Source organism: Trachypithecus francoisi, unplaced genomic scaffold, assembly GCF_009764315.1.
Source record: "Trachypithecus francoisi isolate TF-2019V2 unplaced genomic scaffold, Tfra_2.0 Contig01585, whole genome shotgun sequence".
Taxonomy (NCBI): domain Eukaryota; kingdom Metazoa; phylum Chordata; class Mammalia; order Primates; family Cercopithecidae; genus Trachypithecus; species Trachypithecus francoisi.
In genome coordinates, this window is record NW_022681444.1 from 2,998,366 (window position 1) to 3,025,847 (window position 27,482).

Genomic DNA, 27,482 nt, shown 5'->3' on the forward strand with positions numbered 1-27,482 from the left:
TGGGATGTCACTTCTGAGAATAAGTTATAGAAAACTGTAACTTATTCCTTGCTAGCACTATCTCACTCTTGATTACTTTGATGAAGCCAGCTCCATCATGTAAGCTTCTCTTTGGAGAACTGAGGGTGTTCCCAAGGAAGTAAACTCTGCCAGCAGCCACTCAGTGAGCTTGGAAGACCTTGTCCGAATGAAATCCTGAGATGACTGCAGTCCCAGCTGACATCTTGATTGCAGCCTTTTGAGAGACCCCAAGCCAGAGGACTCAGTTAAACTGTGGGATACCTGACCCACCAAACTGTAAGACAGTAAATGTTATTGCTGTTTTAAGCCCCTATATTTTGGGGCAATTTGTTTTGTGGCAATAGATAAGTAATGCACTGATCTTTTTTCATCATCATCCTAATCTGCTCCCATTCAGTGAATTTTTTTTTTTTTTTTTTTTTTTTTGAGACACAGTCTCACTCTGCTGTCCAGGCTGGAGTACAGTGGTGTGATCTTGGCTCACTGCAATCTCTGCCTCCTGGGTTCAAGCGATTCTCCTGCCTCAGCCTCATGAGTAGCTGGGATTATAGGCATGTGCCACCAGGCCTGGCTAATTTTTGCATTTTTAGTAGAGACAGGGTTTCACCATGTTGGCCAGGCTGGTCTCAAACTCCTAACCTCAGGTGATCTACCCACCTCAGCCTCCCAAAGTGCTGGGATTATAGGCATGAGCCACTGTGCCTGGCCCATTTAATGAATTTTTTGATTCAGGTATTGTATTTCTCAGCTCTAGAATTTTCATTTGGTTTTCAGTTTTAATTTTTCTTCTTTTTGAGTTCTTCTTTAAGTCCCTGAACATATTTATAATAGCGATTTTAAGGCACTTCTCTGTGAATTCTATCACCTCTGACTCTTCTGGTTTTATTTTTATTGATTGTTTCCTTGGTTATGAGACACAGTTTTCTGCTTCTTTGCATGTCTAGTAATTTTTAAGTGAATGTTGGACACTATCAATATTACACTGTAGGTGTCTGCATTGTGCTGTCCTTTAGAGTACTGGGCTTTGTTCTGGTAGAAGCTAATTTATTTGTGGATCCGTTTGATCCTTTCAAGATTCCTTTTAAGGTTTTGGCAAGGATTAGAGCAGTCTATAGTCTATGGCTAATTTAGTCCTATTCCTAAGATACGGCCTTCCTGGAATCACTATTAAATGTCCTGGATGCTGCACTCTGGTTAGCCAGAACTCTAGTTTATAGTTCCCCAGTAGTTCCGTGCCCAGCCTTGCAAGGTCCCACTGCAGACATGCATAGTTTAGTACACAGTGAAAGATTCAAGGGGCTCTTTCTAGAGCTCTTTCTTCCTTCCATACTCTACACTGCAAATTTCAGTTGATTTAGCCTCCTCCACCTCTTATCTCTGTCTTCCAGCTCAGTGAGACTGTCATACTTTCCTTGGGGTCTCTCTTCCTGCAAAACTCTGGAGAAAAGTTGAGGTGATCATCAGTTTCACCTCTTTTGTTACCTTTCTCTCAGGGATCACAGTCCTGAACTGCATATTTTCTAATGTCCAAAAGCGGTTTTTTATACTTTGTTCAGTTTTCTAATCACTTATGATAGAAAGGCTAATCTGGTAGCAGTTACCATGTGTTGGAAGTTGCATATGGAGTCTTGTAAGCAATACACATTTTGATTTTCATGAAACTATGGCTTACTTTTTCCATGTCTAAGAGAATAACTTAAAATCTAAGCTCTCCATTTATTTATTATGAAAACACAATTTGGCCGGGCGCGGTGGCTCAAGCCTGTAATCCCAGCACTTTGGGAGGCCGAGACGGGCGGATCACAAGGTCAGGAGATCGAGACCATCCTGGCTAACACTGTGAAACCCCGTCTCTACTAAAGAATACAAAAAACTAGCCGGGCGACGAGGCGGGCGCCTGTAGTCCCAGCTACTTGGGAGGCGGAGGCAGGAGAATGGCGGGAACCCGGGAGGCGGAGCTTGCAGTGAGCTGAGATCCGGCCACTGCACTCCAGCCTGGGTGACAGAGCCAGACTCCGTCTCAAAAAAAAAAAAAGAAAACACAATTTGGAGCTTGGCAGGAGGCAAGGGAAAACAGATTATCCTCATCATTTATCCAGCTGAGAAATCTTTCACACAGAATTTTTCAGTAGGGAACAGCCCCTGCCCTTACCCTCTTCTCAATTAGGATCTCTTCCGATATTAAAATCAAGAAAGAATGAACTTGAGAAAATGGTAATCAAAATCTAGGAAAACGCAAATATACACAAATTGTTCATTTTACCTAAGCAATTGTTTTGTTACGATGGGTCCATAAAGCCCAAGTCAACAATTAAGTGAAAACTTAATAGCAAAAAGGAGGCTTCTCCCAGGAGGAAAACAAAAGGTGGTACCCTCAAAATGTTTTCTACTCTAACAAACATCAGTATTCCAATCAACACAAGCAAATTTTCTTTCTTGTTTATTAATACATCCGAGGGAAAAATGAAGAAAATTTACAGAGAATGTAAGAAAACTCACTGGGTATCTCAGCACCAACCAATTTTCCTCGTAGACATTCTTACACATTCTGTAAACATACCCATAACATCCCCTACGAGCAACTCGAGTGCCTGATGACAGACACGGGAGATGTGCTCTTCTTATCAACTGTCCGGGGCCACAGTAGAATCCTCTGACTCCTACATTCAGAGTGCTGACCCTTCCAGGGCCCACTGTATCAAAACACCTTTTCTTCTAGGAACTACAGACAAGCACGTTGGTACCATCTATCATACGCTGAGGGTGAGTAGAAATAGTTTAAGAGTAAGATGTTGGGTTTCCCTTGTCCTACAACTGTGAGAAGTTCTCCACTGTGCCCCCATACCCCTTTTTGAAGGGCCACACTTGCTCTTGGCTGATTCCAAATTCCAGAGGCACTTTTCAACGCTCACTGTGCCTAAGCAGAATTAGAGAAAGTCATCAAGCACTGGTGATGACTGGACAGAAGCTGCTGGATTTCTGGAGGATGCAGGGAGTGTAAATAAATAGGCATGCCTAGTGCACAAGTCAGATGTCAGCTCATGATAACCACGTCAGTCAATGGGACACACGTTGGCTTGGCTGAGTTCTCAGAGGCCTGGCCAATGCTATCCAACTCCGGCAAACTGTTCCCTGAAAGCACAGTGATTTGCGTGTTTAACAGCAGATTGCAGCTTGAGGTTACTGGAAACCAAACTGGGTCAGAGAACCTAAGACGACAGTTCAACATCAGATGACGCAAGCTGGCTGTCTGCTTACAGTTTTTCTCCATCTTTATTCTGTGGTGCACTCTAAGTCTTTCCCTCCCACACACTTGGAAAAATTGCGGTGGTCCCCTCGGTTGCCTAAACCCATCTCCCCGGCACTCCCTTGTTTTGGAAGGAGATGAGAAATAAATCAAAATGCACTAAGCAGCACTTCCACAGGCACTCGCCTCCTTCATTGAATGTGCACCTCATCAATCACACTATTGTCTGCTTGAAGGGCGAGCCTTGTAAATGTCATATCCACTCAGGCCCAAGGAGAGGCGCATCCAAATGCAGCAAGGAGTTTTAATTGGATAGTGTAATTAAACTAAAAAACCCCAGCAGACTTCCTTTGACAGGATAGATGAAGACCCCTTTTAATAGGGCTAGGAAACATATCTGTTAAAAGGATGAGGCACTGCCTGCTCCTGATTGTGCTCCAGAGTACTCTTATGAAAAGGCAATTCAATAACTGGGGCATTAATATGTGAGAGTCCGTTGTGTTCTGTAATCAGGCAGTACTTACTGTATTTGATCTGGAACTTAAGAAATAAGTCCTTGTTAGAGAATAAAAACACCACATAACTTGTCCACCTAATGTCTGGAGTGCCTGGATCTCCTGGGAGTGGACAGAGCCTGAGGAAGGGCTATAGCCTTCCTGGGCTGCAGCTCCAGTTATACTGGGGTATAACTGCAGGTGCCTCACCTACTGGGCCCTCAGTGCACCAGCCAGGCCACCTTGGGGCTGTAGCTCTTTCATCCAAAGGTAATTAAAGTCATCCTCATTCCTCTTTCACACATTTTGTGAGAGCATCTCAAGAATATGACAAAATTCCTGGTTATCTCCTCCCTTAGGAACTAGAATGCCTATCACATGAGAGAGAGAGAGAGAGAGAGAGAGAGAGAGAGAGTAAGTATGAGCGAGTGAGTGAGAGCACACACCCATGTGTTCTCTGTTAGAACTACCCATGTCAAATAGGGGGAAAGAAATCAGGTGGCGAGGATCCGATGGATAGGCTAGGGTGTGCCCAGGGTGATTTTAGTAACAAGCATGAATCCTTCCGCCACATTCTCCCTGCTCTTCTTTGTTGGGGGTGGGGTGGGGGTAGAGGATGCACATACTGGCACATTCTGCCACACAAATACATGTGAGGGCCGGGCGCGGTGGCTCAAGCCTGTAATCCCAGCACTTTGGGAGGCCGAGACGGGCGGATCACGAGGTCAGGAGATCGAGACCATCCTGGCTAACACGGTGAAACCCCGTCTCTACTAAAAATACAAAAAAAACTAGCCGGGCGAGGTGGCGGGCGCCTGTAGTCCCAGCTACTCGGGAGGCTGAGGCAGGAGAATGGCATAAACCCGGGAGGCGGAGCTTGCAGTGAGCTGAGATCTGGCCACTGCACTCCAATCCGGGCGACAGAGCGAGACTCCGCCTCAAAAAAAAAAAACAAAAAAAAAACCAACAACAAATACATGTGAGGCCTGCAGCTCTATAAACAAGTAACAAAATCAGTGAGAACATGTGAAGAAGTTTGTATCTTCACAAGGCTGTCTTACAAGTGGCCCATGACAATCCCTTGCAGCTGGAGTGCCAGTTTAGGGAACCCAGCATCTGGGTGGATCAAGACAGCCTCTGAGCTGGGGCTAAGGTGGGATGCAGAGGTGAGATTTCAGACCAGCCCATCTATAGCTTTCTAAAAAACAGCTTTGCTTTGTTTACATAAACCTTGAAGTCAGTTTCCCTGAGCCCTCAGGGTTTGTTTGATGACTGACTGCTTTTACTCTTCATAAAGCCTGTTTGGAGCTGTTTGCAAACCTATGAACATTCTTAATACTGGTCTCTCACTATGGGTTGATGAACCCATTAAAAACATGTAAGTGAATATGTGTAATCTAGGAAAACTGGATACTGAATTAAACCATCAAATACCCTTAGTTTAAATGAAAACTACATAAAAGCATTTCAGCCATCAATTTGGCTATCACTTCTAGCCAGTATGAATTCTGCTGGAAAAGCTATTTTCGTACAGATGTGGAATTCAACGGGAAAGACTGACTCGTGTACCAACATCAATCAAAATGTCGACTTCCCTGGCAGCTCTCAACAGTAAGGCAGGTTCAAAGGTCACAGGATAAAGAAAAAGCCAAGCTCTGGTTCAGCTCTAATATCTCCTCGGTAGAAGTCTTGCAAAAGTACCCCCTTCTGTATTAGCCTTGCTTTCATTAATCTTCTTGCCATCTTCTTTAACTAGTCATGCAGAACCGCTCGATAGCAAGACGTATAATGGGGAAGGCCCTGTGCCTATTACCGCGTTAACATTCTCTTAAGCCCCAGTGCAACAATGGAACGGGAAGGCAAAGGAAATCTGCGACTGCAGGGTGCAGTGCAGGCAATTCAATTACAGCCTGGGCTTACCTATGTCCTTCTGACCTATAAAACACAAGAGGCCTTTGTGTCTAACTGGCTTGGCCATTAAGGTTGCTGAAGATCACAACAATGCTGATCTTTTCTATTTAAGCTAAATCAATGTGGACAAATCATTATTCAGTAGCTTTAATTTAATTAGTAAATTAAATACACGACTTTACAGATCTTGTCAAGTACTTATGAAAAGAAAGATTCATTTAAGTGGTAGGTCACAAATAAGCCCAGCTCATTTAACTCATAGCCTTAACTGAATCTCATCTCAAATATCCAGCAGGTTCCAGTCACTAGGGTTTACCAGTCTCCTGCAGTTGTGGTTAACTCAACCCCAGAGTTCCTATCTTGCATCCAAATGGTGTTTTGGACAAAAAGCAAAACAAAACAAAACAAGAAATCCCCTAACATAACCAGCATGAACAGAATCAGATTTCCTTTGAATTATACTATTCCAAGAGAATGTAATCAGGTTACCTCTATTATGTTGCTTCCTTAAGATTTTATATGATCTATACTTAATTGAGATACAGCGCTCTTTTCAGCTATAAAGATGACAGCTACTTTATTAAGGTTTAAATCTGATTTCTTAATGATAGGCTGCTTCCTTTAAAGACTCTAAACCTGCACAACCTTCTTATGATGAAACCAGATCTGGCATGGCTGAGTCTGGTTCTGAAACACAGCCTGAGTGTCTCTGATGGGTACCAGCTTCACAGAAAGGTCCCTTGCTTTTGTTTCAGGGTAGGAATGTGAGGCTAGTGCTTGAAAAGAGCATTCGAAGCCTGTGTCTAGAACCAGACATGGTGGAGCATGCCTGTATTCCCAGCTACTGGGTGGGTTGAGGCGGGAGGATCGCTTGAGCCCAGGAGTTTGAGTCCAGCCTGGGCAACATAGTGAGACCCTGTCTCATTTAAAAAAAAAAAAAAAAAGCCTGTATCTACATGTATATAAGGATGGAAAATTATTTCCCTAAGAAAATTTAAACATGGTAGTTTCTGATGTGGAAACATTCTCCTCTTGTACGTGTTGTATACATCCTTGACCCGTTATAATAAATTAAAACCAATTCACCTTTTAGGGGCTTATGACATCTTTCAAAATATCAAAATCTGACAGAGGGAATCACTAATTTGAATAATGGCAGCATGATTTTTTTCTCCTTAAATCTAGAAAGGCAGGATTTATTCTTAATTTCTCAAGGCTTGTGATACACAGATTTTCTCAAATAACTCTTTTAAGAATCCAAATTTACATGTACAATTTTTTAGGCATGTATCTATTTAGTCATTAAGTTCAAGTCCTTAAACACCCACAGGGACAGAGCAATAAATCTTCCCTCTGAGACCCTAGCCTAAGAGGCAGAAGTCGACGGGAATGGAAAGAGAGCCACAGAACTGCTGTTTACGAAGCTCTGCTTCTGAGCCTGGGTCTCTCCGGTCCCGCAATATGTGTAATTATGTATTTCCCTGCAGCCCCTCAAATGCTCAGTCTCTTTGCCAAGTCAGCTATTCACACACTTTTTGGATATGGCATCAATGAAACTTGAGTTCTATGCTTTATGACGGCCAAATTAATGGTTTGACAGCGGCTTTCTCAATAAACACTGCACACTGGCCACAGCCGAAGGTTTTAAAAACCATTTCTTTTCTGTTCAAAATTCTGACAAACATGTCTCAAGTAAGACTGCGGACAACTTCATTATCCTCCCTACACTTAATGTCTTTTTGTAAAGAAAGCTGTTTAATAACACATCTGCTCTGTTTTCACAACTAAATTATTCCAGTTGGTCACACGTTCCAGTCTTCGGCAAGACACTTGTGTTACCAGAGATAAAAACATGAAAAAGGAAATATATTGCAGAAATCAAAAACCTTATCTACTTCTAGACTCTCTCTTTGCCATAATTCATTCAAGAAGGCCCCAAGAATAATTTTTGATGTAAACTCAGCTACAAACATATATCACTATGCTGATAAAAATCACAGGCTAAACTTATGAAATATAGTGACTTTCATTTCTTTAGTGATGTTAAAATAACTTTTTTCTAAGGTTCAATAGACACAAAAGATAAAAAGGGTTACCATTAATCCTTTAAATAATAAAGAAACAGAAGACACCCCACAGATTAATTCTATGGTCTGAGGATGAACTTGTTAGACTGAGTCACTGAATTAATTTGATGAAGATACTGGAAATCATAAAACACATAGCATCAAGCCGATTCATTTAAAACATCTTTGTTTGGGCACTTTACAACATAAATTATGTGGAATAACTTTTGGATTCTAAATTCTGGCTTCATTAAGTTCAGTTTTCAGTTAACAAACATTCAGTGAGGACAACTCTGCAGGCTTTGTGCTAGGGAGTGAGGACACAGAAGCCAGTTCTTGAGTCAGTTTCGTACGGAGATGGAGGTGGGAGGGACGGGTGAGCCTTCAATAGATACATGCAGAACAAAGGGGTATTCCTAGAGGCATGTGCAAACTCCTGGGGGCAAAGTGAACAGAGAGAGCCTGACACTGGAACTGAGTCTTGAAAAATGAGCAGGCTGAGTACGGGGAGGTGGAAATGTTTGTAAGTTAGAGAGGGGTCACGTTTGAAAGGCATATTCCAGGCAGTGGGAACAGCACAGAATGCATCGTGTGCAAGTAGTTACAGTGACCACAGCCCAAATGTGAGATGGGAAACTATGGGCTATCAGGCTAGCGTGGTCAGCTGCTTGTCAATGTCTGCAAAGGCTATGCTGAACAGTCTGCATTTTATTCTGTAAGCCTATTTCAAATTTTTTTTCTGGCTGAGAGTGGTGGCTCACGTCTGTAATCCCAGGACTTTGGGAGACTGAGGTAGGAGGATGGCCTGAGGCCAGGAGCTCAAGAACAGCCTGGGCAACATAGCAAGACTTTGTGTCTACAACTAAGTAGAGTTCCTTTGGTTCAAGGGGAGGCCTTATGCCCAGTCCTCCCCAACCTCCCTCCATACCCTTGAGGTCCCTCTGAGATGCTAGAGTTCTGAGGAACACGGTTTAAAAAGCACTGCCATAGGGGACAGGGACTTAGGCAGTGTTTTACTGAGGCAGTGAGCCTCTTTGTTAAGGAAAAAACCTGAATCCTGCATCTAGTTCTTTCCCTAACCTTTCCACTCTAGCTTATCCCTTTATGCAACACAGAAGTGATTACCTTTCATTTCTCAGAGACATGGAGAATTTATAAAATGTTACTTTTCAAAGCATCCTCAGTTCTTGGAGAGAAAGATGCTAGAACAATGACATCTTTATTGGCCGACAAGCTGAAGTGAGCAGGATTAGGAAGAAGATGTTTATCCAAAGGCAGAGGGAATCCAGCAACCTTGAGGCAAGGCCCCCCAGCAGCAGGCACTTTTCTCACAGCCTCTTGCAGGGTTGGAGGCCTCACTGGGATGACAGGAATGGCAGGAAGGGAGTGGAATGGCCTTCCTCCTTCCCCCATGTCCCTCTATGTTCTCCCTTTTTGCCAAGCTGTAGGCGAATGAGTTGAACACGTAGTCCAGCAGAGTTTGACAAAAAATTAAACACCCACCCATAAATGAAGCAATGTGGCATGTGCCCAGTCTATCAGCCCCCTTTAGGCTCCTGCTTAGTCAGTGTTATCTCAAAAATTTGAATCGTATTATAAACACTTGCTGGCCTTTACATTTCTCATTGTTCCTTTTGAGCAAATAATTCCTTATAACATCTGTTCTCAAATTTAGTGAATGTTGGACACAGGGAATTAATAAAAATTAGATGCTCAGTCTGTACTCCAAGGTACTGAATCACAGTCTACTAGGGTGAGCCCTAGGTAACTAACTGCATTTTAAACAGGCTTTGCAGATAATGCTTGTCTGTACCAGACTTTTAGAACCATTATCTTTTTTTTTTTTGAGACGAGTCTCGCTCTGTCGCCCAGGCTGGAGTGCAGTGGCCGGATCTCAGCTCACTGCAAGCTCCGCCTCCCTTGTTTACGCTATTCTCCTGCCTCAGCCTCCTGAGTAGCTGGGACTACAGGCGCCCGCCACCTCGCCCAGCTAGTTTTTTGTATTTTTTAGTAGAGATGGGGTTTCACCGCGTTAGCCAGGATGGTCTCGATCTCCTGACCTCGTGCTCCGCTCGTCTTGGCCTCCCAAAGTGCTGGGATTACAGGCTTGAGCCACCGCGCCCAGCCTAGAACCATTATCTTATAGTGTTCTCTAGGTAACTAACGAACCCTTACATAGTTTAAAATTTTTTTCTTTCACAGAGGAATTTCCGTGTGATCTATGTGCCCTTTCTGCCCCTTGACAGGACTGGAGTCCTAAAAATGATTAAGTGATTAATCTAAATGCTACACCCAATTACTTAACTGCAAAAGTATAATATGCCAAAATACATAACTGGACTGTATCTACTTTGATAATTTAAGCGGAGGAATGCCAGGCCAGCAGTGATCTCTTCTGTAGGACCAGGCAAGAGTTTAATTATGAGCTAGTAGGTCATGCAGCTGCCAATAATCTGGGGGGTGCGGACACTTCCGGCATGATGGATATATCTAAATCTAGGCGTTTGCCGCCTTGGGAAATCCCCAGCTTCCCTCCATCTCACAGGGAAGGAAGGCAGATCCAGGTCTGACTGGTCAAGTCCCCCAAATGGTAAAGGGAAGGGAGCACAAAGTAAAATGAGGGCTCTGGAGAGTGCAAACTCCCAGCAGAAATCTGGCCCTGTGCCCCCAGCTCCCAGGGTTGGGCTGCTGAGGTCAGGAGGTGGACTGCGAGGTTCTCTGCTGCCATCAAGACCGAACAGGATGGGGGCACGTGTCAGGCTCTGGGCACCATAATACAATCCCGTTTGATTAAAAGAAATTTCTGGTAATGAATTAAAACAGACCCAAGGAAAAAAGGACACGGTGGCAATATATCCTCCTGGCACCCAGCACACAGAAGGGAAGAGAGGGAAAGAGAGAAAGGAGACATAAATAAAAGGGACTACTCACTGGGGCTTTTTTCTTCAGCAAGGTCACAGGCACAGAGCAGATCAGAATCGATTGAGATGGGTTTCTGCTTAATCCAAAACTTAGTGCTGGCTTTCTGATTCGTAACAGGGTCTATCTCTACTTTGTCTCCAGAGATACCTGTAAGCCAAGGGGAGGACAAAAAAGAAACCACAAGAAGTAGAAGGTGTAAGTGACTGTAGGGCAATCATTTGACCTGTTTTATAAACCCGAAATTGCATGAATATGAGCTCTTTCTTAGGGCTTTGGGGAATGCCACGGGCTTCCTGAGACAAACATACGGACACTGCAAATGGCACACACAAGTTGCACAGTCTGGTTTCCTGGGTGGGTGAGTTGAGGGTGGGGGAGCCTCCCCAAACGATATGAGAAGGTATTAAGAAACAAGCCTTCTTAGATATAACATGGATCCAACACAGAGAGGCTATTTATAGCCATACATTATCTCTATATTGTAAAGAAATAACTATCAGGTTTATTTAAAAAACAGTTTTGATTGATGCTCTGAGTTGTTGTTCTCATTTAAGAAGATCTGGGGTGGACAGATAAATCTGTAACATCCCTATGTTTAAATAGCTAAGCTACCAATGAACAGCTTCTGATCTGAAACAACCTTATACACTACAAATAGGGGAATAAAATAACTCTTCCTTTCTGTGACACTAAATAATTACCTAATCTATATTTAAGGGAAGTCACGAGAGGATTAAAAGGTCCCTTACATAAAACCTTCCAAGTTCAAGTCTTGGAGCCTGGCTTCAGGCTGCAGAGGTCACTGCCCCCCTGCTGAGGGAGACACTCAGCATTGGGTGTGAGCTTTACGCAACAAAGACTTTATAACAGGAATCCAGAATGCTCAATGCTGGCACTTCAGATTTCATTTTTAGAGCTTACAAGACAACATGTTGTACAGTGACTGGGAATAAAGGTGTTTGCAGAACAAAGGAAATGCCAGGTACCGGAGGGGCTCTGGAATAAGTGTGGAAATGCACAGGAACTGCTTTTCTGGTACTACAGAGGAGTACATGCTCAGCCCGACACACACCATCTAGGCTAGATGTGCTCTTTTTCATCTTTCGCTGAAAATTAAGGAATCTGTTCATGAAGTGAGACAAAAACCTTTAACATGCCTTCTACAGTGGGCCCCATATGGAACCTTAAAAGTAATTAATTTTTAGGCCATAGTTTAAAGGTCAGGGTCAAAGTGAAAAAAAGCAAAATGAAGATATAAGAAATAATTAAAATAACCAAATGTACACAGTAAAACGGAAAAGACATAGTTAACATATTTCATCCTACGAATCACACTCAAATTTTTGAACAAAATGTGAGAAAACTTAGTAAGCCAAAAGCAGCAGCAGATAAAAGAAACAGTTCAATGAACCTCCTCCCAAAATAAAACACACACATACACCCCAACTACAGTTTGACGGCAAATTTAAAATTGAAAAAACAAATACAAACAAAATCCTAGTGATCAGGTCCGCTACACTCTTCATTCATTTATATTTTATTTTATGAATCAATAAATCCCAAATACCAGCTAGACAAAGGCAGAAGACTGTGTGCAGAGAGACTACAGTCGAGGCTCCTCCGCTGTCTCCAGGGGAGACAATGCAGAGATGGCTGCTGTACCCTGGTCAGTATGTGTGGTCTTTGGTAAAGATGAACAATTGGTATTTTTTACTAATCGAACGCTGGAATTTGTCGTTAGACCTATTTCAGGAACACCATACTTCAATTAGGCATAATGTCGTAAGTCCAGCTGACTCTGGACGCTCAGGTCTAGATAATTTCAGGAGGGTGAGAATGTATCAGGAGACCAATTTTATTACATTTCAGTTAAAATAGATTACGACTACCCAGTTACACTCTTGCCTCCAATTTGGTCATTAATTGTTAAAGATCTGGACATTTCTATAGTTCCCTGAAAGAAGTATCGAAGCCATGGTTGTCGGTTGTGTGTGTGTGTGTGTGTGTGTGTGTGTGTCTGTGTTCCCCTTCTACTTCTTATTTTGACATTTATAAAAGTCAAAATGAGCAGAGCAGAATAAATGTGCATATCTCTTATGTGAAAATAAACTATGCTCCACATCCTTCTCTCAAAAAGAATGGGGGAAAAAAAATCATCACCAGAGACATGGTTTTAAAATTTTGTTCTATGGTCCTGCAATTCTTGAAGCCGTAGTCAGTCAATACTGTTAATGTACCTTGTTAATTTGATAGGATTTGTCAGGTAACTCCACTGGAAAATTATATAAAACTGTTCCAGATGAAAAGATGATAGTGACATGAATTAAAGTGATAGAACAATAGTGGAATATAAACCAGAAATGACACCCAAAGTGGCTGTTGATTTATTGCTGTACTGAGTTTGGTTCTGGGCTCCCATGTATATTAGTGCTACAAATCTGGGTCCATTTAGCAGAGGGATGCTCATACATACATCACCAGCTCCTGCTCCAAGCCAAGGTCACTCCCCATTGCATCAATCTTTTCAACAGAGCCTACTTCACAAAGCAGGACTTTTGTAACCATCTCAGATGTAACAGACTCTCGTCCTCTTTCATCTTTCTTTTATCATGTAAAGTACACTTTAACTTCTATTATTTTTATCTGCAAATTGTTACCGTATAGTTCATCCATTACCAGCAGTATCTCTGCATCAATTGCCTAAGCTCTGCACAGCCACAGAACACTTTCCCAACGCCGCCCTTTCCTGGGGTTATTGTGCAGTTACTGTTCACAGAGGGGAACCCCAAGACCAGGGCTTGGGGATGAAGATGTGGGAGATGAAAGCAATAGGTTCAAGATGGGCAGACAGGTGGAATATCATTTAAACAACTGGTGTGTTCCAAAAAAGTTGCATGTGAATCAGATTTTTTTCTGAATCGAATCACATTTTCCCACTGACTTCTAGTTCCAGAGCTACTTTATCTTCATTTTAGATTGATCTGTAATTGGCAGGGGCTCCCAGCACTTAGTTTTAAGTTTCTCTGCCCTGTAGGCTTTCAGTCAAGTAGTTAATGATCTGTAAAACACTCGCCTGCCTAGAGGAGTCACTATTTAAAGGAACCTGAAGGGGAATCTTTCCTGATGGGAAAAATCCTTTTGTACATTAAATAATCTTACCTTCTTAATACCTGTGTAAGTCTCAGCTTCTTAAGGCAGCGCAGGCAGCACCGCAGCACCCTATCTGCTCCTGCTACCACATGGCAGCCCTCAGCCTGAGGCAGTCCACGGGAGGAGCCCTCTTCCTGAGCACCCCCAGGAAGAGAACACACCTACTGCAGAAGAGAGAGAGGAGGCCTAGAATCCAGCCTGGAGGCAAACAGAGGCCTCTCTGTCCTTAGCTTCAGAGCCCTTGGTAGTCTTCTTAGTTACAAGGAGGAGTTAGCTTGGTGGAGGGGAGATCAGTGAGTAGGCAGGTGACACAGCCCAGACCAGGGACAGGGACATTTGTGGCTGGGGTGCAGTGGGGATGAGCATATTAAAGACAAAAGCACTAGGAGTAGGCAAATGACTGCGAGCACTGTGTGAGGGAGAAGGGAGTCAGAGAGGTTCCTGGGGCATCGCCGCGGTGATGAGGGGTGGGGGAAGAGGTTGTGGAAGCCAGGCTACTGGGGTCACAAGTGTGGAGGTTGGGTAGTACCCCACTTGTCATTGCCACTTCTCTATGCTAAGGGGAGTGAGTGGGCTGTAGGCAGAAGCAGCACTGTCTCCCTGTGACAGCAGAGCACCGGGAGAAGAAGGCTGCTGCACGCACGGTCCCTGTGGCTCAGACTCCTTAAGGCAAAGGCCTAGGTAAAGAGCAAAGGTGCAACCCTGGTGGGCTCACTGCTGTTTCTGCTTTAGCTGGCTCGGGCATCAGGGTCATTCAGTACAATTTCCTCCTTAGGCCCAACAGGCATGATGCTAGTTATAGACACCATTCACTGAGCACCTCCAATATTAACATAACAGCTAACATTAACTGCCATCAACAATGTGCCAGCATGGTTAGAAATCCACTGTGTGCACAGACTCAAATCTCTTAATAACCTCATGAAGTTGGTTACTATGTTCATCCTACTCTACTGACAAGGAAACAGAAACACAGGGAGGTTAAGTAACTTGCCCAAGATCACCCAGCTGGTAAGTGGCAAAGCTGCAATTTGAACTCAGGAAGTCTGGTTCCAGAATGTGCCCCTCAGCCACTACACTATTCTGCAAGAACTGTGCCAAATGTTTCACATAACATATCCCAGGAGAGGGGAAGGTGCTTGCCTAGGTCAGGGAGCATCTACGTGGAACAGCCACTGTTCAGACCCAGAGCTACCTGGGTCTCAAGTCCTGGTTCTTTCTGCTGCTCTGCACAGCCTCAGCTGTGAGTCAGAAGATGTATTAGTAATAAGGAGCTCTGCCCAAGCAGTCCCCCATCTCCTCTCAATTTTCACCAAGGAACAAATAAATGTTCACAAATGCCAATAAATGCACACATCTATTTTTGTCCATACATGGCAAATTGGAGCATGAAATCCAATCAATATTCATTCTGACCACCAAGCATAGTTTTGGTATCCTCAGCTAAAGTTTTTGCGTAGTCATTTAAGGAATGGCAGAGGCACTCCTTAGTGTCAAGTATGCACTGTTTTAAGTAATTCAAATTATAAATCTATTTCCAAGGAAATAAGAGAAACTAGCTTTTGTTACATTCACATTTCTCCAACTTAAGTGGCCAATAACAGAGGAATAATTGATCCAACAATGACGAAATACAACATAACCATGAAAAGTCTTGACTCAAAAAATCCTTATAACACAATAGTAAGTGAAAAGGACACAAAAAACATTTATAAAAAAAGATATCAAAAGGATGTGCTCCAAAACCTGGTACCAGTGGTCAACTCTGGTTAGTAGAATTATATCCTTTCCTTTTCTGTATTTTTTCCAAAATAAACATTTCACCAAAAATAAAAACAAACATCACTTTAAAAGCTGACACTTTTTGATTTCCACTTCAGAATTCAGTATCCTTTCTTGACTGTTAAAATGTGAGGAAGGATAAGTATGCTGAAGTCTTGAAATGGTGAAGTGATCCTTAATGAAAGAATGCTTCCTTCTAGCAGTTCTTTAGCAGAACTTTTTTTTTTTTTTTTTAGCAGAATTTCTCTAGCAGAACTTCTAGCAGTTTAGTGGTATGCCAGGGGCTGTGCTGCTGGGAAGGGCTCATGAGCTACACTACACCCAACCTGGTGCCCCTCTCAAAAGTGGAGCCCAGCAGACTTCTTTCCAGTTCTGGCAGGTGGAGAAAAAGAGAACACGGGGGCTGGCCGGGAGCAGCCAGGGTCAGCCCCTTCTCCTGGAAACAAGGGAGGCAGTTTGTCTCCCTTACCAGCTCTCTCCCCTAACCACTTATCCACAGCCATCCGTCATGACCTTTTCATGCTCCCACTTCTGACAGCTTCCAGATACAGTGAGTCAAACTTCACTGGAAGCAAACTATCACACCAACTGTCAAAGGCAGAAAACACTGCCTGATTGCTGTCCTACATCAACGCCGGCATATAAATCCTTCCTCAACAAGACAGCTCAAAATAAACAAAAACGCAACTCTAATGTGTATACAGTTCTCTGGGGAAACTATTTGTGCAAGCCTTTAGAGTTATCACAAGGAGACCCTTGTCTGCTTTAACTAACCAAGGTTTCCATAAAAGGAGATTAGCACTGCATAGCATCTTTTTCTAACACAGACTGAGCGCCCACTCTGGGTAGCCCCCACACTAGGTCCTTTTGTGCACAGCGGCTTATTGAGAGCTTAGAATACCTCTAATCAGCAAGGCACTATTATCCCATCTTACATTTGAAGGCAGCACTAGAGGGGGCTTAGGGATAGGAACCCTGGAGTCAGAAAGTCCTCTGTTCAAATGTCAGCTTTCCTACTTCCTAACTATGTGACTTTGGAAAAATTTCTATAAAATGGAGATGATAATAGATACCTCATGTGCTTGTTGTGAGGATTAGGTGAAATAAGGCATGACAAGGACTTGGCATTATGCCTGTTACACAGCTAGCGACGAATATTACTCCTTCTAACGATTATTATCAGAAGTCAGGCACTGGGTTAAGGATGTGACACAGACTCAGTGATGAGGGTCGAGTCTGGGGAGCTCAGGGAGCCACAAGAGGGAGGTGAATAAAGGACCTGCCCGGCCCTAGGATTGGAAGCGAGAAGAATCTTCCCTGGGACCTTCTCTGCATTCCAGCCTTGGGAGCACCAGGATCCAGCTGGGGAGACCAATGCCTTCATCCCCACAAATCCCCCCAGTAACCTCCCACTACCAAGTGTCATTGGGCACTTCTCTTCCCCACAACCTCCAAGAGTTCAATTCGAATCAGGAAGAATGTTCTCAGACCTGGAGTTGTAGAAACTTGTGTGCTAGGGAATCCTCATCCTACCGGCTCTCCAGGCCACCAATTTGGAGGCCCTGATTGTGCTGGCACATCCCCACTGGTGTTATCCTGGGCAAAGTCACTGCTCCCTTGGAGAGCCTGAGAATCCTCCTTTGTAAAGGGGGGGGTAACAACAGTACCAACTCCCTGGGTGTCATGAGATGGAATGGCATAAGTACATAAAAACTTAGCACACATTGGCACGTAAGAGCTCAATTATCACTCAGATTTTTATTAAAGATGAACCTCAGAAAGATGAAATGGTATACTAGCCTGTGGTGAATCAAATTAGTAAACTGGAGAGCTTGGTGGTTCAAGTCCAGGTCCAGCTATCTGGTGAGTTCTGACTTGCCAACTGTTTCCTATTGTCCCAGAGGAGACTGCTTGACTCTTGGGAGGTACAACCTCCCCTATGGTACTCTTAAAATACCACCTTAAAAAAGCTAAAACACCACTCTGGCAAACATTAAGGCATTTAGCATTTCATGTCTTAGTGTATTTCCTGTTATTGTTTATTTGCTCAGACATCATAAGCTGTGGTTCATTCATTAATTTCCTACAGCTTTGAATCTAAGGCTACAAACGTCCCACTGCTGTTAAATCCTGGAGCAGCTTTTTATACAATTCTTCACTCCTCTCGTCTTCAGGTTACCTAGAGCCCATGAAAGCCTGGAAAAGCCCCTAGGGAATGACACTGAACAACTCTTCGCCAGAGTGGATTTTGCTGAATACACACAGCCAATCGATAGCATCCACAGAGCAGTCAGGGAAGTCTTTGAAACTTGTCTGAATTTACACACAAGATCAGACACACAGGCTGTTTGGGCTTAATGAGACCTTAGAGATCACCTAGTCTGGGGTTTTCATTCTCCATATGAAGAAATTGAGGCTCAGGGCTGGGACATGCCTTGTCTGATGTCACCCATTAATGACAGAGCTATAACCATAATTCATCTCCTCATACTACCAGGCCAGGGCTTAAACAGACCAGCTCACCTGCCATGCAGGAGCACTGCATATTCACACACCGATCAAATGCATTACAATAAAAAAGCGCTCTCTCCAGCAATTTAAGGCACCCAAAATAGATGACAAAACCATATTTCAGGTCACAACTAAAATGAAACCCAGTAGAGCTTCACTTTCTTGAGATCAAGTGGGAGTTCTAGGCCCCAGGATCACTGGTTTCATTCAAAGGACTAACCATTCTGAAACGGTTTAGAACCACAGCTAAAAGCTGCCAATTCCAATATGTGGTCAGTAAGAGACTCAGTGACAAGTCCAAGCATACCTGACTAGACTGTTAGGCTTGGCATGCAAACCAAGGAGTGGCCTGGACACGAACGAATGCAGAGCAGCAGTCAGCACAGGACACAGCACCAGGGCAGAGCTTATGAAATGAGACCTGGTACTGTTTAATCCCAGAAAGACCTGACCTTGGATGAGTGCTAAGTTCTCTCTGCAGAGAAGGCATTTACAAAGATTCTGCACTAGGACAGTTAGATCACCACACTAAATACTCTGTCAGTAAATGGATACCTCGGGTGAGCCTATGAAGTCGGCTAGGAAGCAGTGGGCCCTAAGAGAATTTACAGTATCACTTGTAGAGTGGGGAAAACCTGATCGTCCCCATGTTCAGGCCCTGCTGAGCTGTTGGAGCTCAGGTGCCAAAGATGAGGAAGTGATCAAAGGAGCACAGAACTCTGGATGAACTCTCATGAATCTGACTCCCATTAATTCCATCATGCCAGTGCTTCTCAACTTCTTCCAATTCTCACTTCTTTCTCAGCCATCTGAGGAACCTGACACGTCATTAATAACCCTGGACTACTCCACAGGAATTCTCAAAAGGGTGGCTCTGGGAGCAGGGAGATAGAGGAAGATATGCCTCAGAAAAAGCCCCCAGTGTTTCCAATATTCCCAGTTAGGTGATTTTTCCCCAAGCCAATCACTACATTTAGTGCAAAAGTGGTAACGGAGCTTTCTGGAGGCAGTCTTGATAGCATGCATCCTCTGCCTCATCACTTCATTAGTATAAGTCAATTCCAAAGTTTGGTTCAGGAAATGCTGTCACAATAGGGATGGAGCAATCATTTAATATCAGAATTTCCATCTTCAAGTTACTCAGTGGACCCAGGGATTTCTGAGTTAAATGTGACGCACTCCTCCTTCTGTTCGTGTCTTGGAATGGAGAGGGGCACCTCCTTAGCGTTCAACGGGGAAGTGAAATGGAAACATGGAAGATCAATCCACTTCCTAAGAACATGCACATTCAGATTATGTGATTACTTGAACTGTACTCCACAGGTACCTCACTGGAAACTAACAAGGAAAAATATCTTATTCATGCGGCCACCCAGAACCATGTTTAGCCTGAGAGTGAGCCTGAGGAGTGAGGCAGTCCAGGTCACTGCTGCTGCTTCCACTCACTCTTGTGCTATTACCATGTTTCTTAAGTTTGCATGTTGTATACTCAAAAATAACACTGTAATAAAGTCTTCCTTTGAGTGCCGGCCTGTGGTTATTGACTAGTGGGTTAAATAATAACTGTAGTAGGAAAGATAAGGCAGGGAAGACAAGAAATGGCAAATATGCTGCCTCTCATCATGCTCAGGCCCAGGGCAGACATTTTTAATCAATCACAGAGTTTCTTTATGTTGCCCTCAGACACAGCTGGAGATGCTGCCTCAGCATAAAGCTCTGGGCAGCCGTTATAAACTTGACTGGAGCCAGTTTATGAGATGAAACCTTTTTGCCTTCTTTAGGACATGTGGTATTGTACTTGATATTTTGAGAATTACCATAATCACAAGTCTTATGATTATACATAATGGATAGTTTTATGAAAAGATAATGGAAGTAACCATGGAACCTTTTGGTAGAAGTCATTTTCTATCATTTATCTATAAATCCTATACAGACTCTGTATACCCTACACAGAATTATTTTATTAGGTTATAGATGCGATGCTGATAAGATGGAATTCATGGTATCTTACGTGTTCAGTAACAAATCCCTTCGGTGACATGGGAAGGGTCTACACTGATAAACGAGGCAAACAAACCGAGTGAGTCCAAGTAGTGCAAATATCAAATCACTTCTCAGCGTGAGACTGCATCAGAAAAACCAGGTTGACCTACCCAGTCAGTAAGAACAAGCTTGGACAGAGATAAGGGGTAAGAAAGTCCTTCCAATACTGTGAGTTTGTGTCCCCCAAACACCACAATCTAGGGGAGATATTGAGCCAGCAGGCCTGGGATGAGGCCAGGTACGGGGTGACTCTGATGTATGTTCAGGGTCAGACCCACTGCTCTGAGGTGCTCTGCATATAAGAGGTGTTCACTGTGGGGATGTCTTGGTCCTCTTTGCCATGGTTCTCGCATTTGTTTCTGTGCATTCCCTTGGCTGGTGCATTGTAATTTAGCTTCTGCCAGTCAGCCAACAAATACTTATTGATAATATACTATGGGTTTCCTAGATTGTGGCTGCATTCACCGCTTGACCCATTCTGTTTCAATGTTCCCCTAACTTACTTCCCCCTACCAGCCTTGGCCCATTTGGGTAGCACATATCTCAGTGTGCGACCTCCCTCAAGTGGTCAGGCACATAGGATCAGGTATATGGGAGATCAAGTTAATGGAAATAACCTCAACTTGGTAGAATCTCAAGTAAGGTCTACACTTGAAGGACATCTGTACTTTTTAGGACTGACAGAAGGAAAGCAGACAAGATGAAATATTCCAAGAATGTTTTAGAGAAATACAGGACTGGTTTGGAATGACGACTTTGTTTGGTAAGATTCTGGGCTGGCAGAGCAGAAATGGCAAAGAGATTTCAATTTAAGAACTACCTTCAATTGACTGGTAGGGGTTGCTTATAGGACTGTGTTGGAACAGATTCTGAGGTGGCTGACGAACAACATCTAAAGAGGAGGAGCGTATCACAGTACATGGACATCCATCTCCAGATACTAGGGGTGGGAGAAGAGCAAGAATATGCACAAATTTAGGAACTGGCCAACTAGAAGTAATCACTTTCTTTGTGCAGTTGAGTTATTTTTTCTTTATATATATATATTTCATACAGGGTCTTGCTTTGCTACTCAGGCTGGAGTACAATGGCACAATCCTAGCTCAATGCAGCTTTGAACTCCTGGGTTCAAGGGATCCTCCTGCCTCAGCCTCCTAAGTAGCTATGACCACAGGTATGCGTCACCACACCCAGCTAAAGTTTTTTTTTTTTTTTTTTTGAGACGGAGTTTCGCTCTGTCGCCCAGGCTGGAGTGCAGTGGCCGGATCTCAGCTCACTGCAAGCTCCGCCTCCCAGGTTTACGCCATTCTCCTGCCTCAGCCTCCCGAGTAGCTGGGACTACAGGCGCCCGCCACCTCGCCCGGCTAGTTTTCTGTATTTTTTAGTAGAGACGGGGTTTCACCGTGTTAGCCAGGATGGTCTCTATCTCCTGACCTCGTGATCCACCCGTCTCGGCCTCCCAAAGTGCTGGGATTACAGGCTTGAGCCACCGCGCCCGGCCCCAGCTAAAGTTTTTAAATGTTTTGTAGAGACAGGGTTTTGTCATTTTGTCCAGACTGGTCCTGAATTCCTGGCCTCTAGCAATCCTCCCACCTTGGCCTCCCAAAGTGCTGGGATTACAGATGTGAGCCATCCTGCCTGGTCTGGGGGTGAATTATTAGTGATACCTGTGGACTGGCACCTGTGGTATGCGACTGGGTCTGGCATATGGGACTGGGTTTCTGCCTCAGTTCTCCTGGAACTCTCCGTATATCTGATGCCTGAGGTGTGGGAGAGTTAGCACTAAGTAATAGCTATGTACCTCTCAACACAGTGGTTTACATAAACCACGTTCTTCCAAACTCCTCCAAGCCTCAGTTTTCTCAGTCATGAAGTGGGAACAACAATATCAATGTGCTGTGTGGATTAAATGAGGTTATCACAGAGAAAGCTCTTGCTGTATTGTAAGTTGTCATAGTTCCACGGAGAATTAGCACAATGATTTGCACCCAAGTCATAGTAGTTAGGCTCAGGACTCAGCCTCAGACAGTCTTGGATTCTTAATCCAGCTTATTTACTAGATTTTTCCTACACCCCAGTTTCATCATATAAAAAATGGTGATAAAATCGGTACTATCTAATAATAGTGCTTTGATTTCAGGTGCCAGTGCATGCAAAGAGAACGATTAGCAAAGTGCGTGATACACAGTAAGCACTTGATAATAACTGCTTTGTAAAAATTCTGTTTCTTATTGCAGTTATTTTAAAAGATGAGAGCTGTGTCATATGTTTCATTAAAGGAGTTTTTCGGTCATAGAAAAGCCTGGTGGAGGCCAGGCACGGTGGCTCACGCCTGTAATCCCAGCACTTTGGGAGCCCGTGGTGGGTGGATCACCTGAGGTCAAGAGTTCGAGACCAGCCTGACCAACATAGTGAAACCCCGTCTCTACTAAAAACACAAAAATTAGCTGAGTGTGGTGGTGCGTGCCTATAATCCCAGCTACTTGGGAGGCTGAGGCAGAAGAATTGCTTGAACCCGGGAGGCGGAGGTTGCAGTGAGCCGAGACTGTACCACTGCACTTCAGCCTGGGCAACAAGAGCGAAACTCTATCTCAAAAAAAAACAAAAGTCTGGTGGAAAACTGATTTAAGTTTGGGTCTTGCAGGTCAAAATTTGAGCCTCTCATCCCCTGACTTTCTCAGAAACAAATGGAACAGTGACCACTACCACCCCATCAGAAGACAAGCAACTGTGGTGGCACTGCAGAGCCCAGGGATTCCGATCCTCAGCTGCGGCTCTTACTACCGCTAATTCAGCGTGGACGAGTGGTTTTCTGTGGAATCAGCAGGAAGCCTGGGCAAATGCCACACACACTCACTTTCCACTTAAAAGATGTTGCCACAGGGACCAAGTGAAATCTCTCTTCTGATTGACACAGGATGGACAGGTGGAGGTGACCATCCATCAGTGTCAGGAAGGACCTGAAGAACCTGGCTAGTCAGGTGAAATAAAATAAATTATTTACCCATCTCAGAATCCAGCTGCTCACTTGAATACTCATACAGGGTGTGCTGTTTGCCTCCCTACTCTTGGCAGTAGAATGTTTCAGGAAAAAAGAATTTCTGGATTGCTAGGTGTGGGTTTTTGTTGCTGTTAGAATGTGACAGTGACACCTGCTTTGTAAGGAGAGAGGGTCTTCAATTACATACCTGTGTAATCTACGTAGGACGGGAAAATGAGTTTATTTATTCAGTGCATGATATAATACTCATGGGCAGTTTGTCTGATTGTCACAAAATTCCTTAGGACCAATTAATGAAATTTCTGGTTATAATGATAAAGACTGAACTTTGATGACAGAAACAAATGTTTTGACATCACCTCTTTTAGAAGCCCCTCTGAGATGCGACTCTACACCAGAGGGCGCCATGTGTGCCACTGGAAGCATTCAGAAGCGATGCCCCAGCCTCCAGTCGCCTCACTTCCAACAACCAGGGAGATACTTGCATGACTGTCATCATTCACGTCTACCTGACAAGTCTCCATTGTGGTCACAAGTGGAACTTTGCCAGGAGAGCCACCCCATAATCTAAGTGATCTGGTTTAATACTTTCAAGATGGTGGACCTGGAGAGAGGGCAATAGGCAAAATAAATAATAATGACAATGATAAAACACTACGATAAGCTACCACTTAGAATATGCTTCTATGGGCCAGACACTTTCATAGAATGTTAAAAGGTAAACATTATTATCCCCATTTCACACATGGCAAAAACTAAGATTGAAAAGGGAAAAGACTCGTCCACGTGACACTGCAGGTAAGTGGCAAGGCTGAGATTCGAACTCAGTGCTGACTGACTGCAGAGCTTGGGCTCCTCCCACAGAGCCTTTTGTGGACTTTTTCCTTTGAAATAATTTACAAGTCAGGCTCTAATGTATTAAAAGTTTGTCTTTTTTGCCTTTGGAAAAAAGTGGGGAAAGAAGCTCATGATCTTGGTTATGATTCCAAGACGGTGCTGTTCACAATGGGGAATGAGCAGGGATGGATCTGTTCATGATGCTCACCTGGGACCTTGCTTTGGCCCTCTGTCTTGACCACAGTTGGGATACTTATTGGACTTCATTTTTTCCTTTGAGACAGAGTCTAACACTGTTGCCCAGGCTGGAGTGTAATGGCGTGATGACAGCTCACTGCAGCCTTGATCTCCTAGGCTCAAGCGATCCTCCCACCTTAGCTTCCGGAGTAGCTGGGACTACAGAGAGGCACCACCACACCTGGCTATTTTTGTATTTTTGGTAGAGACGGAGTGTCACCATGTTGCCCAGGCTGGTCCTTAACTCCTGAGCTCAAGTGATCGGCGCACCTTTGTCACCCAAAGTGCTGGGATTACAGATGTGAGCCACGGCACCCAGCCTACTTATTGGCTTCTTAAAAGTAGGCCCATTCAGAAAAAGCAGGCCCTTTGCTATTGGGCAAGTACTGCAGCTAAACACAAACTGGATGTTTGAGTGGCATTCTTACTTTCACAAACTGAAAGTGTGGCCAGGCGTGGTGGATCATGTGAGGTCAGGAGTTCGAGACCAGCCTGGCCAACATGGTGAAACACCGTTTCTACTAAAAATACAAAAAAATTAGCTGGGCATGGTGGTGGGCACCTGTAATCCCAGCTACTAGGGAGGCTGATGCAGGAGAATCGCTTGAACCCAGGAGGCAGGGGCTGCAGTGAGCCAAGATCATGTCACTGCACTCCAGCCTGGGCAACAAAAGCAAAACGCTGTCAAAAAAAAAGAAAAAAAAAAGAACAAAGAAAGAAAGTGTACATACAGAAAAAGTGCACAAATCATGAGTATATATACCATGACTTTTCCACAAAGTCTACAGACCCACATAATCAGCACCCAGATCAGGAAGCAGACCCTTTCCAGCTTCCTAGAAGCCCCTCTCCAGCCACTACTACTATCTTACCCCTGGAATAACCAGTATCATTACTTCCTACATAAGATTATTTCCTTGTATTTGTGAATGTCATATAAATGGAATCATATTGTATGTACTCTTTTATTTATTTTTGAAAACTGGCTTCTTTTTGATCAGTCTTATGCTTATTTCTGAAATACAGTAGGAAAAATATCCCCAGGAGGAACACTGAATGACTTTAAGATTTAAGAATCAACACTAAATAAGCAATTTTACCACTTTAAATATTTAAGGTTTTTGTGAGGAAGAAGAGCTACAGTAAGTCCTCACTTACTGTCATTCATAGGTTCTTGGAAACTTCAACTTTAAGTGAAATGATGTACATCATTTTATTCAATGTCGTTTTGTTATAATGTTGATAAGGGAAAAAAATCAGTTTTGTTATATGTCATTTCACTTAAAGTTACAGTTTCCAAGAATCTATTGAGGACATTAGTTGAGGGCTTAATGCAGAGGGGAAAAAAAGGTGGTGTCTGTTTTGGTTCGAAGTTACTGAGTGCTGCCTCATCTGATCAGCCTGCTAGAACCACCACCATCTTAGCAGCTAATGCTCACTAGGCATGTGCTAGAGGCCAGGTGCCTTTCTAAGTTCTCTGTACGTGCTGCGGCATTTCATCCTCATAGTTAAAAAATTATCTTTATTTTTACAGATAAGGAAACTGGGGCTCTGCTCCATTTGCCAGTGGTGCTACAGCTAATAAACAAGCAAAGTTTGCACCTGGGCCTCCAACTCCTGCGTGCGCCCTCTGAGCGCTGCACTCTACTGCCTCCCAACTAACAGCTCTCACATAGGGAAATTTACAACTGCAGGCCCCGTACTCAGTGCTTTACATGTCGGATTTCACTTGTTCCCTATAGCAACCCTGAGTCATTGGTACTACTGATATTCCCATTCAAGCAGGATAGAATTGAGGCTCAGAAAGATTAAGATACTTGCTTAAGGTTACATGGCTGTCTATTGATAGAGCATTTAACAAATTTAAACCATTTGTGATTCTCTTGCCCATCTCTTAATCACTAAGTTGGGTAGGAACATGTGAGGAGATTTTTGAGGCCTCTCATGAGTTATCCAGGTTCAAACTAATGCCAACATTGGACAATATTTTATTATGACAAACATACAAAGCATTTGTGAGAAACATGAAATAAATGAACCTTGGAGTTAAAAGGAGACGTAGGAAGGGGTGGTGTGGCAGAGACAGGGTGCAGCTCAGCTCCCTGACTGGGTGAGCCTGGCATGACTACCCATTCTTCCTCTCCCTTGGCCATTATATGGGAGACCCGTTATTAGGGAGCAGATGCCCCTGAGTTGGTTGGACCAGGGTTTGCTCCTGGCACCACCACCTACCCACTGTGTGAGTTGGGCATGAGACTTGACTGCTTTGTACCTCATTTACACCCCCTGTTAGAAGGGGACAGTAAGAATACCCCACCTTTTAGGTAGTTAAGTAGTACATGTAAAGCACTTAACACGGTGACTAATACATAGCAGATACCTATAAAAGGCAGCCATGATGATGATGATGATGATGATGATGATGATGATGTATTAATAGTATGTTGCTTACTATGACACTTTTCCTACTCCTATTTGGTTTAAGTCAAAACAGAAATTTAGCACATAATTAGAACAAATTAATCCCAAATATTAGTTGAAAGTTCCAAATTATATGATGAAGATCCAAATATACCTTCTGAGATCATTAAAAAACTTCCTGAATAAAGGCCTGAATGAATAAGCAATGAGTTAGCTGAGTAAGAACAGGCAGGTGGCACCGTCACAAAGCAGTTCTAAGGATAGCAGGCAAGAGAATTACAGAATGAAAAGAATTATGGAACTTCACTGAAGTCAATCAGTTTGAAAAGAGTCTCAAAGTTAGTTCTACTTCTAATCTTCTGCTTCATAAAAAAGAAGACAAGACAGAGCACTCAAGTGGGAAAAAGGATGCACTTCAAATTTCATTGTTTAAACATTTTCTCAGAAAACAAATTACCTTTAGTCATTCAGGTCACATAAAAGTTGTATGTTGTTTCTTTCCCCATTTCTACATTGACTGCTGACATGACGAGCCAGCTCATCATCTGCTCACGCACTTACCTAGCTGTACGTCGGTTGTGAATCGCAGTCTGTGGATCATGCTGACTTTGAATGACTTGTAATGGTGGCTGCTAAGCATATCCTGTACTGTGGCTATGTCAATTTGCGAATCCTCCTCAAAAACCCCGTCTGCCCTTGAACCTGGGGAGGAAAAGGCAGTTTAACACATAAAGATACATGAGGCGTGGCAAATGGTGTCTGCTTAAAATGCTTTGGGATAAATTAAAATAATATGGGTTATTTAATTTGGAGAAGAAAAGGCTGAGTGATGACTT

The 27,482-nt window shown here is 43.5% G+C and overlaps 1 protein-coding gene across 6 annotated transcripts in view; it reads right to left on the reverse strand.

Moving 5' to 3' along the window:
* MAPKAP1 (MAPK associated protein 1) overlaps window positions 1-27,482 on the reverse strand; it is a 273,352-nt gene that overhangs the window by 20,023 nt on the left and 225,847 nt on the right. For all 6 annotated transcript variants that reach the window (XM_033191183.1, XM_033191206.1, XM_033191157.1 and 3 more), the window contains 2 exons: window positions 27,208-27,348; window positions 10,671-10,808 (listed from right to left, as the gene is read on the reverse strand). In XM_033191183.1, the coding sequence (XP_033047074.1) occupies window positions 10,671-10,808; window positions 27,208-27,348 (279 nt within the window). The remainder of the gene's footprint in view (window positions 1-10,670; window positions 10,809-27,207; window positions 27,349-27,482) is intronic.